The sequence below is a fragment of the Takifugu flavidus genome, chromosome 14, assembly GCF_003711565.1.
Source record: "Takifugu flavidus isolate HTHZ2018 chromosome 14, ASM371156v2, whole genome shotgun sequence".
In the NCBI taxonomy this organism is placed as follows: domain Eukaryota; kingdom Metazoa; phylum Chordata; class Actinopteri; order Tetraodontiformes; family Tetraodontidae; genus Takifugu; species Takifugu flavidus.
In genome coordinates, this window is record NC_079533.1 from 13,651,172 (window position 1) to 13,666,521 (window position 15,350).

General features: G+C 44.0%; 2 protein-coding genes across 2 annotated transcripts; one reads left to right on the forward strand and one right to left on the reverse strand.

Annotated features, from left to right (window-relative positions):
- Positions 1 to 929: 929 nt before the first annotated feature.
- On the forward strand, positions 930 to 5,098 carry rcc1l (RCC1 like). Its single transcript, XM_057054308.1, has 12 exons — positions 930 to 1,105; positions 1,420 to 1,705; positions 1,782 to 1,911; positions 2,030 to 2,158; positions 2,529 to 2,595; positions 2,865 to 2,916; positions 3,007 to 3,091; positions 3,438 to 3,619; positions 3,793 to 3,880; positions 4,176 to 4,349; positions 4,480 to 4,565; positions 4,712 to 5,098. The coding sequence occupies exons 1-12, from the start codon at positions 1,101 to 1,103 to the stop codon at positions 4,787 to 4,789; spliced, it is 1,362 nt and encodes a 453-aa protein (XP_056910288.1). The 5' UTR covers positions 930 to 1,100; the 3' UTR covers positions 4,790 to 5,098.
- A 930-nt stretch (positions 5,099 to 6,028) lies between these two features.
- Positions 6,029 to 14,442, reverse strand: castor2 (cytosolic arginine sensor for mTORC1 subunit 2). Its single transcript, XM_057054309.1, has 9 exons — positions 14,140 to 14,442; positions 12,153 to 12,223; positions 11,380 to 11,573; positions 10,328 to 10,460; positions 9,975 to 10,098; positions 9,105 to 9,215; positions 8,743 to 8,825; positions 8,558 to 8,652; positions 6,029 to 7,764 (listed from the first exon to the last, which is right to left on the reverse strand). The coding sequence occupies exons 1-9, from the start codon at positions 14,250 to 14,252 to the stop codon at positions 7,702 to 7,704; spliced, it is 987 nt and encodes a 328-aa protein (XP_056910289.1). The 5' UTR covers positions 14,253 to 14,442; the 3' UTR covers positions 6,029 to 7,701.
- Between the last annotated feature and the right edge of the window lie 908 nt (positions 14,443 to 15,350).

The window sequence follows — 15,350 nt, forward strand, 5'->3', positions numbered from 1 at the left end:
TAAAGGATTACCATTATCCCTGCAGATACCTGCTTTAAGAAGAGGCAGCTGATAACCAATCACAATAAATGGCAACTGAAGTTGGACCATAATAATATGTTCCTGTTATCCTGTGTAAAATCTTGTTTGAGTTTTTATAATGTTCATTTGGCAACATCCGTTTAACATAAACAACCCTAAAAAGACATAATTCAGAGGAAAAATTATTCCGGAGTGTAGTTTGCTGATTTGAAATACATTTTGGGAAATTATACTGCTACACGGCTAATGGGTGTTATGGCTAGCGAGCAGAAATTATAACTAGCTAACAGCATACTCTGCAATTATCTTTTTATGGCTTTCTAGAAATGAGATGTGATTAAATAAAAAAGGACAATGGGATGTGGGAAACGGTAATACCCAACATAGAGTCGAAAGAGATTGTCATATTAATTAAGATTAGTCATCTCTGTTAGCAAATGAACAATGCTGTCATTTATTGTATGGAGATATGTACATGAGTGAGTTTGAGAAAAAAATGATATTAGAAATGGGAATGGCTGGTAATCCAGGAATATGTTATCAGTGAAAGTGGTCCACAAATATTTTAATAGAGTTACATATGTACATGTATATATGCCTCTATTCTGGTTCTTTTTTATTCATTGCCTCATAAACCACAGCAGTGATTCAAATATACTAAAAAACCGCCAAGGTTTTGCTTTTCCAAGCCTAATTAAGACAGAGCTGCATAACCTGATTATCTGAACTTAATGATAAATAGGTTTGGATATTTATTTTAAACATGTAAAGGCACTTTTAATGATTTCAATATGAAATAAGTTTATTTTCAAAGATTATGAGCTTGTCATTTCCACAGTCCTCCGGTCCAGATGGTGGCGAAACGCACAACTAAAGTCGTGATAAAACGTAGAAGAAGAAAAGCAACACGAGTTTCCGCTTCCTGGTTAAATCACAAACAAATTCGCAGAGATGCCATTGACATGAGTTTGTGGCCAAAATAGCTTATTATATATAGGTTTATTTTAGAATTTTATATTAACGGGATATAGAAGTATTCCAACAACGTCATACGATTAATTTCAAAATACCTCAACAACATGAGGTGAAATTTTACCTGAATTGTTTACGCTTAAATGTTTTTAGGACACGATGGAGATGGAGTGTCGTATATAATTTCTGCTCTTACTTAAGTTTCGCCTTTCAGCTGGATGTGATCAAAGCTAAATAATGTAACTTTAGTTGACGGTTATGTATTTAATCCAAATCATTCATTGACCCTATGCTATAGTCCCCCCCAGGAAGGGTCATGATCATGACTGATGAAAAATTCAGCACGTCCAGTTAGTTTATCTTAAGCAGTTGAGGTATTTCTATCTCCATATTAAAGTACCTAATCTGTTTTGTGTCGGCCAACAGGATGGTTGTTGCCAGTCTGCTGAATTGCACTCGACAGTCCAGCTCAGCCCTTCATGTGTGCAGTTACACAACTCTCAGGAGGTCTTCCACACCTTGGGAGAGAGACGATACCGGGCCAGTTTTTCAGTATGTTGGCAAACACAAAAAGACCAACCACAAAGTGTTTGTGTGGGGCTTCAGCTTCACTGGAGCTCTAGGAATCCCCAGCTTTGTGGTTCCTGACAGCGGCAGGAAAAACCCCCGAAAATACCAGCTGACTCCCTACAGACTGGACACGGCCGAACAGGTGAGGTCATGTTTCAAAATACACCCTCAGGATCTGCTTATAGTGAAACTTTCTGTCGGGTTTGTGTCCGTGGTAGATTTCTTCTGCTGCCTGTGGTTATGGGTTCACGCTGATCGCCTCCCGCACCAAAGATGTGATCAAACTGTGGGGAATGGGTCTCAACAAAGACTCTCAGCTGGGCTTCCAGCGGACACAGCACAGCCGCCGTAAGAATGCATTTAATTTTAAACTAAATGAAATTTTCTATACGCTCTACAGCATTGTCTCAGCGCAGCGTGATAATGAAGGGATGTTGATATCAGACTGCTCACCATGTCTGTGCAGTTCAGAGTTACGAGTATGTACTGGAACCCTCCCCGGTGGCCCTTCCTCTGGTGGAGCCACAGCAGACCCGGGTCCTTCAGGTGTCTTGTGGCCGAGCTCATTCGCTGGTCCTCACGGACCACGAGGGAGGTGAGACTTGAGTGCAGCTGAATCCAGGCCCACGTTTTTCAAATTGTTGTGTTCTTTAAGTGCACGGCGATTCTGTTCAATTGGCCCTGTGTTATCTGGTACTTGTTAATTTTGTTTCGTCTATAAAATGGCTCATGTCTAGTTTGTGTTGAATGTATTTGTATTAATGAATCCCAATAATAGACAGGACCTTATTTTGGTCAAAGGATTCATTGATTTTTTTTTTTATGTGCAGATGTTCAGATTTTTTTCATTCAACAGAGCGTCACAAATGTACAATTTTGCATTTAATCCTGATTTCACTTTTAATCTTTGAAATGTCACAAATAAGCACCATTTTTTATATATTAAAAAACCCATCTTTTGTAAGTTTTCAGCATGGGCAACAATTCGTATGGACAGTGCGGAAGACCAATCGTTGAAGATGAAGTCTACAGGTAAATATTTCAGAAGGATTTGACCTTTGCTGTATTTTTCAGTGAAATGTTTTTATATTTTAGTTATGTTGGTTCATTAGAGTCAGATTTTTAAAATGAAACAGTTCATTATTTAACTCTTTTTCTGAGGACGGGTTTGCTTTTTTTTACTGGGAACTCCTGAATCCATCCTGACATCATATTGGTGGAGCTTATTCCCTTCCCAGGTTGGGAGAGAGATGTTGATGTTCTCGGATGGCAGATTATCATTTCTCCCTCCTGTTTCTCAGCGGCAGCCACGTCATTCACAGGATCGACGGATTCGACTGTGGAGTCGTCCAGGTAAACGACAGATCAAACCCATCTTATCATCGTGGAGTTGCTGGACGTGGGTTTGACACCTGACGTGATCAATGCCGACTCCCATTTAAGGTGGCGTGTGGACAGGACCACAGCCTCTTCCTCACCGAGTCGGGGAAAGTTTTTGCGTGTGGATGGGGGGCAGACGGACAGACGGGTCAGTACCTCACGCCTGCCGGCATGTTTTCCGTGCATTAACGCGTCGATTTTAGTCTCTTTCTGCCTTTAAATAACAAGTGGGAGATTCCCTCATGTTTTCTCTGTCCCAAGTTTTTACATTTAAAGAATTATGCGTCAACAAACAGGTCAGACTTAATTCGATTTAAGTCACATTTCCAACAGAGTAGAAGTGATGTATTTAGTTTAGCCTTTTATGTCATATAGCCAGAGCTGTATTTTATGTTTGTATGGAGAGGGAACCACTCACAGGGAGCGTTCCACACATTTATGGGCTATTTTCTTCCTCTGGAGACGTATTTGGCGTCATGGCTCTGCTCTTTCAGGGCTCGGCCATCACAGCGTGAGCTGCACACCAGTGGAGGTGGGTGGAGATTTGGCTGGTGTTAAGGTTCAGCAGATCACCACCTATGGAGACTGCAGCCTGGCTGTGTCTGCAGACGGGGAGCTCTTTGGATGGGGAAACTCTGAATACCTGCAGCTGGCATCTGTTACCGAGGCAACACAGGTGAGACGAGCTGGCGTGGAGGAGGCGGGGACTGTGGAGATTGGTTTTAAAAAAACAATAGCTGTAAAGTAAAGATGAAATATTTTTCCTGAAGATGAAGTAACCACATTTGTTGCTCTGAGCAGATTAGTGGATCACAGCATTAAACCTTTGGAATTTACTGATCATTTCAGATCAGCTCGCCTCGACTTCTTCCTCTGAACAGCTGTGGGAAGGTCGTTCAGGCAGCGTGTGGTGGAACACAAGTGGCCATTCTGAACGGTCAGTCTGGCTTTAACATCTCTATATGTGTTCTCTTGTACTCCAACACATCATGAGGGAAAGATGAATATCACAAGTCCAGGCCTGAGAAATTTAAGTGAAGATTGAACTTTATCGAAAATTTCCTGGTCTATCAATGTAGGAAATGATGCCATTTCCCTGTAGTTCCACATGTGGCCACACGGGGCATTGCGCATCAGTTATTTTTCTTCTTTGTGTTAAAGGGCTTCGACTCATGCAGTCTGGCACGAATTTTAGCATCTGAAATTAAAAAGCAACTGTCTTTCTGTGTCAGATAAAGGAGAAGTGTTTGTTTGGGGATACGGGATTCTTGGAAAAGGCCCTAAACTGTCAGAATCAGCGACCCCAGAGATGATTCCGTCCACGCTCTTCGGACGGTCGGAGTTCAATCCCTCAGTTGCCGTCACCAGAATCAGGTGTGGACTCAACCATTTCGCCGCAGTGACAGGTGAGAAGCTCTTTAACCAACCTTCAGCAGATCCTGTTTTGGGGGTTAGTCGTGTTAGTTGTGTGCTTCGCTCTTATTTGAGGCTCTGCAGGTTTGGCTTCCAGCTCTATTTTGACGCTTTACTTTTCAGATCGTGGTGAGCTTTTCGTTTGGGGGAAGAACATTCGAGGCTGTTTGGGCATCGGGAAGAGAGATGACCAGTACTTCCCGTGGAGGGTGAGAGCACAGCGATTAGTGCCAGCCGAACATCGGTCTGCGCTGAAGCCGTTTGCTCTAAATAAGCAACACACGCTTCCTGTTAACAGTAAAACTGGTATTCTCATTTATTTTTATCTAAATGCAATTCCTCTTTCATCCACCAGGTGACAGTTCCCGGGCAAGTGGTGGACGTAGCCTGCGGTGTTGACCACATGGTGGCGCTGGTGAAGTCTCTTCTGTGAGGTTGGATGTTTATGCACTGACCCCTGCTGAGCTGCAGGGGCCCCGGGATGGGGGCTCAAAGCCATCTGGTCTCTGCAGGACTCGGACCTCCTCCTCCGCTCCGTGGTGACGTCAACACGAGTGCAGAACTTTTGACTCAAGCGTCCCAATGGAGCTGAAATGAACAGTTTTAAAAAAAAGAGGATTCTCATTTTTGTATTTTTCAGTCTGTTTACAAAAGAAAGCTATTTAAAAATCTATTTAAAAGTGCAGAATTTTCATCCCTTCCTGGGGAGTGAGGAGAAGTCATTAAAGTGGTTTCACAGGTATGTCCCAGGTTGATTTTGGATGGTTTCAACCACATAAGCTGCTTTCAGAGGGATAATTCTGTGGAATTGTCTGGTTTTTGGAGGTTTTCTTTGATCCTTTGGAACATGCTGGCCTCTTTCCTGTTAAATAAGACATCAACAAATCACAAAAGCAGATTATCTGGCAGCTGTGGAGGTGAAAAGCATCCTCGCTGCTCTGTTGTGGACCTGTTCTGCCTTTAAAATGTGCACAAATACAGATCAGCCTGTTTAATTCTTTTCATTATTATGCCATTGTCTGTCCTGCATTGCTGTGGCAGTGGAGGGATCTTAGGATGGTTAGATGATTCACTGTTGGAAACCTCAACATTTCAGATGTGTGTAAATGTCATTAAGCCTTTGACTCAGGTCAGGCCAGGGGCTGATTTGGGTGTTCCAATGATGGGTGGATGTTTATCCATCATGAGGTTCAGATGCTCCCCTCAGGTTCTACACTATGAGTGTCAGTATTTTTGTTGTGTTGCTGCTGCATTGCTCTTGGTGCCTCCCCCTGCTGCTGGGGCACCTGTGTGCACTGGGGCTTGAACCAGCAACCCTCTGGTTCTGGGGCCAGTGCTCTAGCAGTCTGAGCCAGCAGCACCCCACCACCTCCTGGCCATAACTTGGTAATTGAGACTCTGTCTCGCCAACTAAAAAAAGGCATTTGAGGACGTCGCCTTCACTTATTACAATTTTCTGATGTCCTGGAAGATGCAGGTGTTCAGATCCTCATCACAGGAATGTTTAAAACCTGGAGCCAAGTGTCATAATACTATAAACAATTTGATTATACAAACATCGATGATTTGAATTTGATAACTTTATTGATCAAAGTTCATACTGGGAGCAAAGTAGTGAGAGAACAGTCACCTGGAAATAAAACTGTAAAAATGACACAAACTGAAAAAAAAATCAGAAAGCCCCAAAAAGCTTTATTCATTTTAACTTTCAACATGAGAAGCTCAAAGCTCTTTTCTTTGAAAAGAGGACAAAAATGTCACTTTTAACACTGATAAATGAGTTTCTATGAACGTGAGAGTAGAAGAAGAAGAAGCTGGTTGTTAGAAGAGAATTCTGGATAAATGAAGTAAAATATCCTCCCTGTTTCACATCAGTACAGCAGGTCTGTGGGGGCGATAACCTGCGTTAAAGTGCAGAGCGGGGCCGGGAGGGGGCAGTTCCAACAGGGCACGGACAGGGAACCTTCCAGCCCTGCGTCAACCGCAGCTTATCGTTAGCATCAGTCGCTTTTCTCGTACATCATCAAAGTGGCTCAGTCTTTATATCTATTGCAGGTTCCATGGGTTCACGCTGTGAGCAACAGCGGCTTCGTTACCGGAGTGACGGGAGTTCAAGCAGAATCAGGAGTCGGTGTTTAAGAAAACCAAAACACTTGGAACAGTGAATTCCGAACACCTTGTGGAAATGAAGCACTTTTGACTGCACTGATTTGGAATTTTGACTAAAAATAATTGGATTGTAAAAGATTGCTGATGGAGTCTGTGGCAGCCAGAACCTCGGCTTCAAATCTAAAGATAATCAGTGTGATGTTTATCTAACTCGGTTTAAAAGCACCACAGAAGCAGATTTTCCCTGTAAAAGGATACATTTTCCGTTGTTGCTCACAGTGGGAATATTACGTTATCTCAAACTTCAGAGTAGTGTTGTCAGAAATATCAACAGGCAATACTGAGAGATGTTCTAAGTCCTTCAGAATTCATTCAGTGCGTGAACTATCATTTGCTTTTACTTGGGTCAGCTGACCTTTCTGGATCGAGTCGTTAATCTCATTGTAATGGCCCTTTGTTACAAGTCAACATCTGTTAATAACCTAAATGAATTAGTTGAGGCCTACAAAAATGTCCTGCTAGAAATGGACTGAATCCGTTGCATAGAAAAAAATATCTATTTGAATTTTCCCAGTATTTTCTTCTAAATCACTTAAACTAGTTCAGAATTTTAAGCAACAAATCTGACTTTTTTAAAGCTCAAAATGGGCTGATGTCTTTAAATGTCTCATGTCTCTAGTTGAAACTATCCGTCCATTCATACGCTATCAGAATTAAATATATCATTCTGGAGGTTTCCGTGGTGACAACACGGCTTCAAAGACCGCTCTGTAACAAACGGGGCCACAAATGTCTCCGCGTCTCCTTCAGTTGGGAGAATTTGAAGGCATCAGTTGAGGCATTAAAAAAAATGTGTTGGCACTGAAAAATGACCTGTGGAAATCAAAAGCAACGATGGAGAGCGTGTTTGGATACATCTGTTTTTACATTCATCACCCTTCCATCAGAAGAATCTGTAACTAATACAGTAGGGTGCCCAGGAGGGCTGGGGGAGGGGCCGGGAAGCAGCTTTAGACAGGAAAAGATTCAGTTTGGCAAACTAAACTACTCAAGGTGGTCTCAGAGGCCCCTGGGGCCAAGAGGGAGGGGCGAGTGTAAATGTAACCCCTCCCCCCCAATACAGCTTCAGACTCCGCCCACGCCTTCACACCACCCATGTGTAACGCCAGTTCACTCGCGAGCTCTCGGCACTTCCTGGACACAAGCGTTTGAAGAAAATGACTAATGTTTTTCTTTTCAGTGCGCCGTGCTCTTGGTCCGCAGGGCTTCGATCACACTTTGGATGTTTTCTTCCGGAACCTGGAAAAAGAAAAAGAAAACGCCGTCGGAAGGAGTCAGCGGCCTCGGTGGTGATTCAGAGTCAACAGGAGGTGTTGCTGTACTGAGAGGAAGGACCTGGAGGGTCATGTGACCTGTCAGGACCACGCAGGACCTCACAGCTGTGGTAGAAGAGGCTGATGTTGGTGAAACTGCAACCATCTGTGTCATCCTCCTCCTCCAGCTAAGGATGATGATGATCCTCTGAGTCAGTCCTGATGAGCTAGATCTCCTCTGAACACCTCGTGTTTGTGTTGGTGGACCGAGTGCACACAGGCGCGCTGGTGAGAGGACACGTGTCTGCAGAGCCCTTTAGAACATCAGGCCAATGCACCACAATGGTGCCTCTACAGGAGCTCCAGCTCATCAGGACTGAACATCTTCATCTCGAGGAGGAGCGCGATGGTCATCGTTCAAACCTCCTCCTCTTCTACCACAGCTGCCTCCAGTCATGTGACTCTGGCCAGTCACATGACGGCAGAAATCCACCTGGAAGGTCTCATCCTGCTGAAGGCGACAAACATTTCTGACATTTTTCAATGCACGCGTTAACATTCAGATGCTTCGATGTCGGAAAACCAGCTGGTAAAAATGAATAAAGTGTTAAGCTTCTTTCATTCAGTCATTCTTTACGTTTATATTTACCAGATGACCCGAAGTAAACATGAGCTGTTTGACTTTGAACGAATTGTTGCAGGGTTGATACTACAGCGATGTAAAGTGCCGCAGCGTTATGATATGTTATGATATGTGAACGCTCAGGTTTGCGTCTCACCAGGGCGTGGTCGAACTTGAAGGTACTAATGTAGTAAGCGGGAATGTCGGCAGTCGCCAGCGGTTCTGATATCTGAGCCACGATGCCGCATTCATCTGCAGCAAAAACACGGAGCACCGAGGATCAGCACGTTTTCTTCATCGAAGGGAGGAAATGCAGCAAGTCAGAGCCCAAATCGAACTCACCGAATCCTAACGGTTGCCCTCCGATACGAACCATCTTCCAAAGCTCGCCAGAAGCGCTGGTGAAGAGGACGTTGTTTGGAAACCTAAAAAAAGAACAAAGTTCCTTATATAGCCTGTAAAGTCCGACCAAAACATTAACCTGTGATAATAAATGCAGCTGCATCGTCCTCCAATATCTGTTAGACTAACTAAAGAATTTGGCTTCTGATTTCCTTTTGAAGTTTTAAAACTCAATGAGCTGTGAGGCTAATTAGCCCCTGAGCTGACGTTAGCTGTGCACTCAGAATGAACCGTTGGAATTCTGAGCATCTCGGCTTCACCGTCTTCCAGAATGACTTTGGCATTTGCTTCACGACGCCCACCTTTGAGCCGTCTGTTCATCCATGACCAGAGAGATGTAGCCCTCAATCAAGGAGAAGGAGAAGAAGCGGATGTGGGTGGAGTCTTCACTTGTTGCTCCGCCTTCCTTTGACCTGGAGCGGAAAGAAAACTGAATGAGCATCAGTTGGGGAAAATTAAGTGTCTAATCAACAACACAAGGGAAGATTTCAGCCTTTGTTTTTTATGATTATGTGTTTGAGATCCTTACGATTAAAATAGATCATAACAATGTTTTTCCCGTATCATTTAATCAAACACGGATGTCAGGAAGCCAAGATGTTGAGGTTGCCCTCTGGTGGCGGGTGGCTGTAAATTCAGGATCATTTTTGTTTATTGATCCCACTTTTGGTCAAGAAACTGAAGCCATTTTAGTAATTAGTGTCAACTGATATTGCTGCTCATGTGTATACGACACTGTGTGTGTGAAAACCAGGGACTAACAAAGGAATCTACCCAAGACTATCATCTGAAACTTTTAGATCATTTGAAAAGTATGCAGACAAAAATCACTTTAGCTACACTGAGCCAACGCAGATCCTTAAAAAAACATACTTTTCAAACATCCTTCAGGGACGATGACACCAGTGTTTTACTGGTATCGGTTTGAATATTAAAGTTTTGTGTGCTTTCTGTCTTGTTCCTCCAGTTGGATGTTTAAACTTCACTGTGCAGTTCTAACTGTTAGCAACATTACGGTCCCGGCCTGTCCATCCCGAAGGACAACCTGTCTGGAATCATTCAGGAAGGAAAACAGGGCCTCGGCTGCAGGAGGCCGATCATTCCGAGCATCCGTCTCATCAACCCTTCTTCCTAAAGCTCACGAAACTCGGAGCAGAACTAGAAAATCTCACCCTCCGGAGTAAAACATGACGTCCATGAGCAGAGTGGCCACAGACGGGAGCGTGTCCGGGTCCAAACTGGTCACACAGAACATGTTACTGGGACTGGATAAAGGGTGGATGACAGGACGCGGTACTAAAAAAGAAAAGAGAAAGACAACATAAGATGATCCAAACATTGTTGTCATTATTACAAGAAAGACTTTATAAATAATGGAAAAGGTCTCAGAAACGGCTCCTGCTGCCACATAAACACCTTTTCCTTTTGAAGCTTTTGCCATTTAAAGGGGGCTGGTGTGAAACTGTTCCCCTGTAACCTGTCACAGCATCTCAAAGCAGATTCAACAGCGGCGGTTGACGCTCACCCAGCTTGGGCTTCACAAAGCCATTCGTGACCCCCAGGCTGTGAGCGGAGACCGCCTCTCCGTTCACCACCCGGAGCAGCGTGAACTCGGAAGACAGGGTGTGCATGACCATGGGCAGGTCGCGCTCTCGGACCTGCAGCACAGAAAGAAGAGAAACACCCGTTTACATGGACGTACTCCGGCGCTCTGACCTTTAAGATGTCACGTGACGTTCCAGGTATTTCGGCTTCAGAGGTGACTTTGAAATTCATCATGTCGGCATTTTAGGGCGACTGCTCTTTTTTTCTGGTCCTGTCAGGATGTGGTGAACGATCAACAGGACAGAATAAAGCTGCTGGGAGGCTGCGGCGCCTTTGACTGGGTCAGACGCACGTATCCTTCCACCGAAATGAGTCCGTTCACCATTCGAGTCAGGTTCGGCTGCTTTATGTAACAGTGAAAAACACACATCTTAAGCTGCTCTGACTGCTGGTGCGCTCGCAGATTCGGTTATATGATCCGACACAGTGTGAGATGAGGGGGGAATGTGGGCGATGGGTGGGAGACGCAGCAGGTTTTTCCTCTTTTTTATCTAATAAATGAAACCTCGGGATTGTAGGAGATGAGCCCGATGGATATCTGAAATACCAGCAAGAGGCTGAGGGGCTGATCCTCTTCATGAAGCAGATTTATCAACATTCAGGCCCTTTCTCTTTCTTCCACCTTCATAAACATGCGGCTCAGCAGGCCCCGAGTTTTGCTTTTTCTCCAGCAAATAAAAGGCAGCAAAAATGGAAGAAACTCGCCCTGCGGCCAAAGGGGATTGATTCCAAAGTCACAGGAAGTCCGCGGAAGATGGACGTTATTGCTTTTTCATGTCTCAAACTATGTGATAATAAAAAACAAGATTCCTTTGGTTCGTGACATCATCGAACACCTCTTAACTCTGGATTTTATTTTATTCCATTCTAATGAAACCTGAGTTTTTTCATTCGGATGTGAAACAAAGTCTTGGCTAAAATGTCTCTAATCACAGGATGGGCTCAAATTCAGAATCGAGCCCGGTGACTCACCAGGATGTAGTCGGTCTGATATGTGGACAGCATGAACACGGAGATGTTGTGGTCGGCCAGCGGTGCGATGACCGATTTCGCGATTTTGGTGACTCCGATGGGCTGCGAGTTGGAGGCGTTGCCGCCGCCTGACACCACGTTCAGGGCCAACCACGTGGCATCGGCCACGCTGATGTGCTCCGACTGAGGCAGCTCTAAACGAACGAGAGACACGTGCGGGACAAGTTTCGGTTTGGGAAAGAAAAATCAGAAAAACAGGAAGCTGAAACATTTGTTTTCAGTTGGTCCCCTTTACGTAGACACGCAGACCAATCTGGACCAATCTTGTGAACCAGACCTTAAAGTGTAGCTCAGCTACTTATCAGAGGCGATTATAGAGGATGTAATCTGATCCAGTCGTTTGTTTACTTAATCATCTTAATCTCAATGCTTAATCAGCTGTAACGATGGATCCTGAAAAGCTGCACGTGAAGTGTTTAATTCACGTAGAAAGATCAGAAAACGTTGCTCAGTTGTTTGTGCTAGACAACAGAACCAGTCACCAGTAGAAAATACCTGCACCAGGTTACGCAATAGAGCCTGCTGTCTCCACGGCAACTAAGGAAGGTCACCCTGGAAAAGTGTGTGTAATGACATGGATTCACTCAATCAGCCAACCACAAACCATAACGACAAAGTGTGCTCAAACATGGGCGCCGGAGGGAACCAGAGATTACACAATCTGATCGGTTGCCACGGTGACTGTAAAGAAGCTGAGGCGAGCAGAGGCCCACCTTTAAAGCCCTCCGCGTCCACGATGATGGTGTAGTCCTCTGGAGTCTCTGTCAGACTGAAAAACTTGCATCTGAAAGAAAGAGAGATCCAACAGTGGAGCCAGGAAGTGAAAGCAGAAACAAAAACAAAAACAACACCGGCAGATTGAAGATGGGTTTGTTGCGCATTTCCTGTTTCCATTCACACTTCTGCAGGTTTCTCAGTCCGACCCTTGTTCGAGAGCAGCGTTTTGAGGCTGCGTGGCCATGGTTACGCGCCATTACGCAAAAATGCACGCGCACGCCTCAATTATTGAATCAACCAAACAAAAACACGCCACAGCTCCACTTAGGTGGAGAATGTGAAGAAGGATGCGGCGCCCGCAGACACAAACACTCCTGCGAGGAGAAGGGAGCGCTCACACCTCCAGTCTGACTGGAAGGTGAGAAAAACAGAAGGACGACGACAGGAAAAGAGGCAACGCTTCCTCCTGGAATCAAACCTGCTCCTCTCTCTCTCCAGTTGACCGTCGACCTAAACTGTTCTCTGAGTTATGATGACTGATGTAATTAGAGTAGTCGCCCTAGATATTTGAAAATAAATATAAAATAACCGTCTGGAATATTGTTTGCTAAACAACTGAGGTCAGGTGACTTATCCCAGGATGCCAGTGTTGGGATTCAGCCAACGTGAACCGTCATCAGATATCAGAGCTCGTGTTACAGGAGGACTGAACCCCCCCCACCTTCCCCCTCAGAGTTCAGACGCTGACCTCAGAATCTTTGGAACGGAGGGGAACTTCGCCTCAATCCCAACTGTCTCCCACCGACACAAGAGGGAGGAAATCAAATAGAACCTGAGGACTCCTTTGAAGAATGGAACCCCAGCTTTTGTTATGGAAGAATGCAGCAAATATACATTTAACTCTTGATGGATTGAAAAGGTTCCAGAGAGAATTAGCCATAATCTGACTGCTGAGTTAATGCGAGCAAACATCCCATGATTAACATCCACTTAAAATAACTGCACCGGCTGTTGTTTTACTTAACAAACTGGGCAGCCAACAATGGAAGAACAGGGAACTTTTTCTGACCTTTTTTCGAAGACTCTTTCGATCTTTAAACTCAGAACTGAAAGATCTGGCTTGGTTTCTGGAGTCTGAGAACCTTTGACCCCCTTTGGAAAGGGTCCTATCTCTATTATGAATCTTTTAGCACACTGAAATCAACATTTCCACTTGAATCGCCTCCCTTCGGTGCTCAGAATGCAATGTGAACAAACTCTTGAATCAACTTAACACCACTTTTTCCTCTGGACAGAGTGTCTCGAATATCTTCTTTGCTCTACAAATTTGAGCTTTTTTACTTTATATCCAGAGGAATTATTATTCAGTTTGAACTGCTGGTCCAAACATTAAATATCAAATTTAAAAAGGCACACCGTGTTCTGGTGACCCAGCTCTGCTGCTGGGCCCAGCTGGGTACAAACATGTTCTCATTTCCCTTACTAAGAACATGCATTTGTAGGTCTTCATCAGGCCTTCCATAGATATAATCCATCCTCTGATCCACAACTGTGACCTAAACCCAACTTTAGAACCAAATCGGAATATAAGCCATTGTTGAAGTTGTAGGAACTAGTCAAAATGTCCTCACTTTGCCAGTGTAATGTGAGCAACACACACACACACACACACACACACACACACACACACACACACACACACACACACACACACACACACACACACACACACACAAAATGACACTACAGACCGAGGATAGGCCTGGAAACTGCAGGAAGCTGCATTTAATGCAGCTGCAGGAAGGAACCGGAGCACAAATGGTCACAGGTGCATTTTGAGTGAACTGGCCGCGTCCATCAATCCCACCTGCACCAGTTTGATTCAGTGTCAACAACAGAGTCAGCACTGACAGCTTCGAACAACAAAGGCAAACGATGAAAAGACGCTAATGCACATTTGATGTGGTAAAAGTTATTACGCACCTTGTTTTAGAGGCCAAAAAGGCGAGTTTTATTAATCCGTGAGTGCAAATCTGGATCCCCTCTTTCTCTATACTCGCCACTTTCAAGCTGTGCTCTAAAATATGAAGCTCCATCTTTTACGTCTTCTCATTTGAGGAACAACTAATGCGCAAACAAAGCTAAACACTTTCAAATAAGATGCATAAATAAATAAATACACATTTACAGCAGGCTAAGGCGTTTGAATAGAGAAAGAAAGAGCGAGGCAGGGTGGAATAAAGAAAACGAAGAGGTAAAAAAATAGCTGTCATAGCTGCGACGGATAGCCAGCGAACTTCCGGTACGAGCGTTTCAAAATAAGATCAGACACAAATGATTCACAGCTTTGGCGACCGGGGCTGATAAAATTAGCATTTTCCCCAACATGCTAATGTTTACGGTCATTCGTCGTACTTTCTTAAATTAAGCAGAATATCAGCAATCATAAACAGAATAATTAGATTCAGAAACAGTGATGTTAAACATTTTTATGAAGCTACAGTAAAGCTATCAGATATTAGCTGTTTATTCTAGTATCTGAGATTAGCAAGCAGCTGATTCAATTTAGGGTAACGACGATTCGTGCGATTCTGCAACAATTACACTTTGCTTTTATTGGTGTGGAAGCTTATATAGATTTGAAGTGTCTCAGAATATGATTTATTTTCTTCAACAAATATGACTAAAGCAGAAAATCTCATAAGGAAATTATTTATACCCTTAAATCAAAATTGTGTTTGCGTCTAAGCGAAACCGGAAGTCTGGTTGTCAAACACTCCCGTTAGCTTGTCAGACCTGTTAAATGGAGAGCAGAGGACCGTGATCCCCATGTTTGCTCTACGACTGAAACACTTGGCAGCTGGTCGGACTGAAACAAACAACCTGCCATTCAAACGAAGAAGGCGGGTCTGCAGGCTCGCGCGGCATCTTGGGAAATGCAGTCTTCGCGGCTTTATGAACGAGGCACCGACGTCATAGCCCCGACGTCATGGAAGGAAAATTATGTTTTTATGGATGAGTCCTTTGTTCCTTCTGAATCAACAGTGCCAAAGTTAGCATAGACTTTTTTTTAGAGAAGACAGTTGAAAATTTGATACCAAGGACTTGTTTCTATGAATATGAGCAAGGCCACTTCTCTTTTAGCAGTTTAAGAAAGAAGGAAAGAAAGAAAAAAAACACAGTTTTTACATTTC

Excerpts from the sequence above, each read along its gene's own strand:
- rcc1l (XM_057054308.1), top strand. Across the intron at positions 1,706-1,781 it reads GACTGGACACGGCCGAACAG|ATTTCTTCTGCTGCCTGTGG; the intron begins GTGAGGTCATGT and ends TGTCCGTGGTAG. Across the intron at positions 4,350-4,479 it reads CCATTTCGCCGCAGTGACAG|ATCGTGGTGAGCTTTTCGTT; the intron begins GTGAGAAGCTCT and ends TTTACTTTTCAG.
- castor2 (XM_057054309.1), bottom strand. The coding sequence starts at position 14,252 with ATGGAGCTTCATATTTTAGAGCACAGCTTGAAAGTGGCGAGTATAGAG. Across the intron at positions 8,653-8,742 it reads AGGGCAACCGTTAGGATTCG|ATGAATGCGGCATCGTGGCT; the intron begins GTGAGTTCGATT and ends TTTTTGCTGCAG. Across the intron at positions 7,765-8,557 it reads TCAAGTTCGACCACGCCCTG|GTTCCGGAAGAAAACATCCA; the intron begins GTGAGACGCAAA and ends TTCTTTTTCCAG.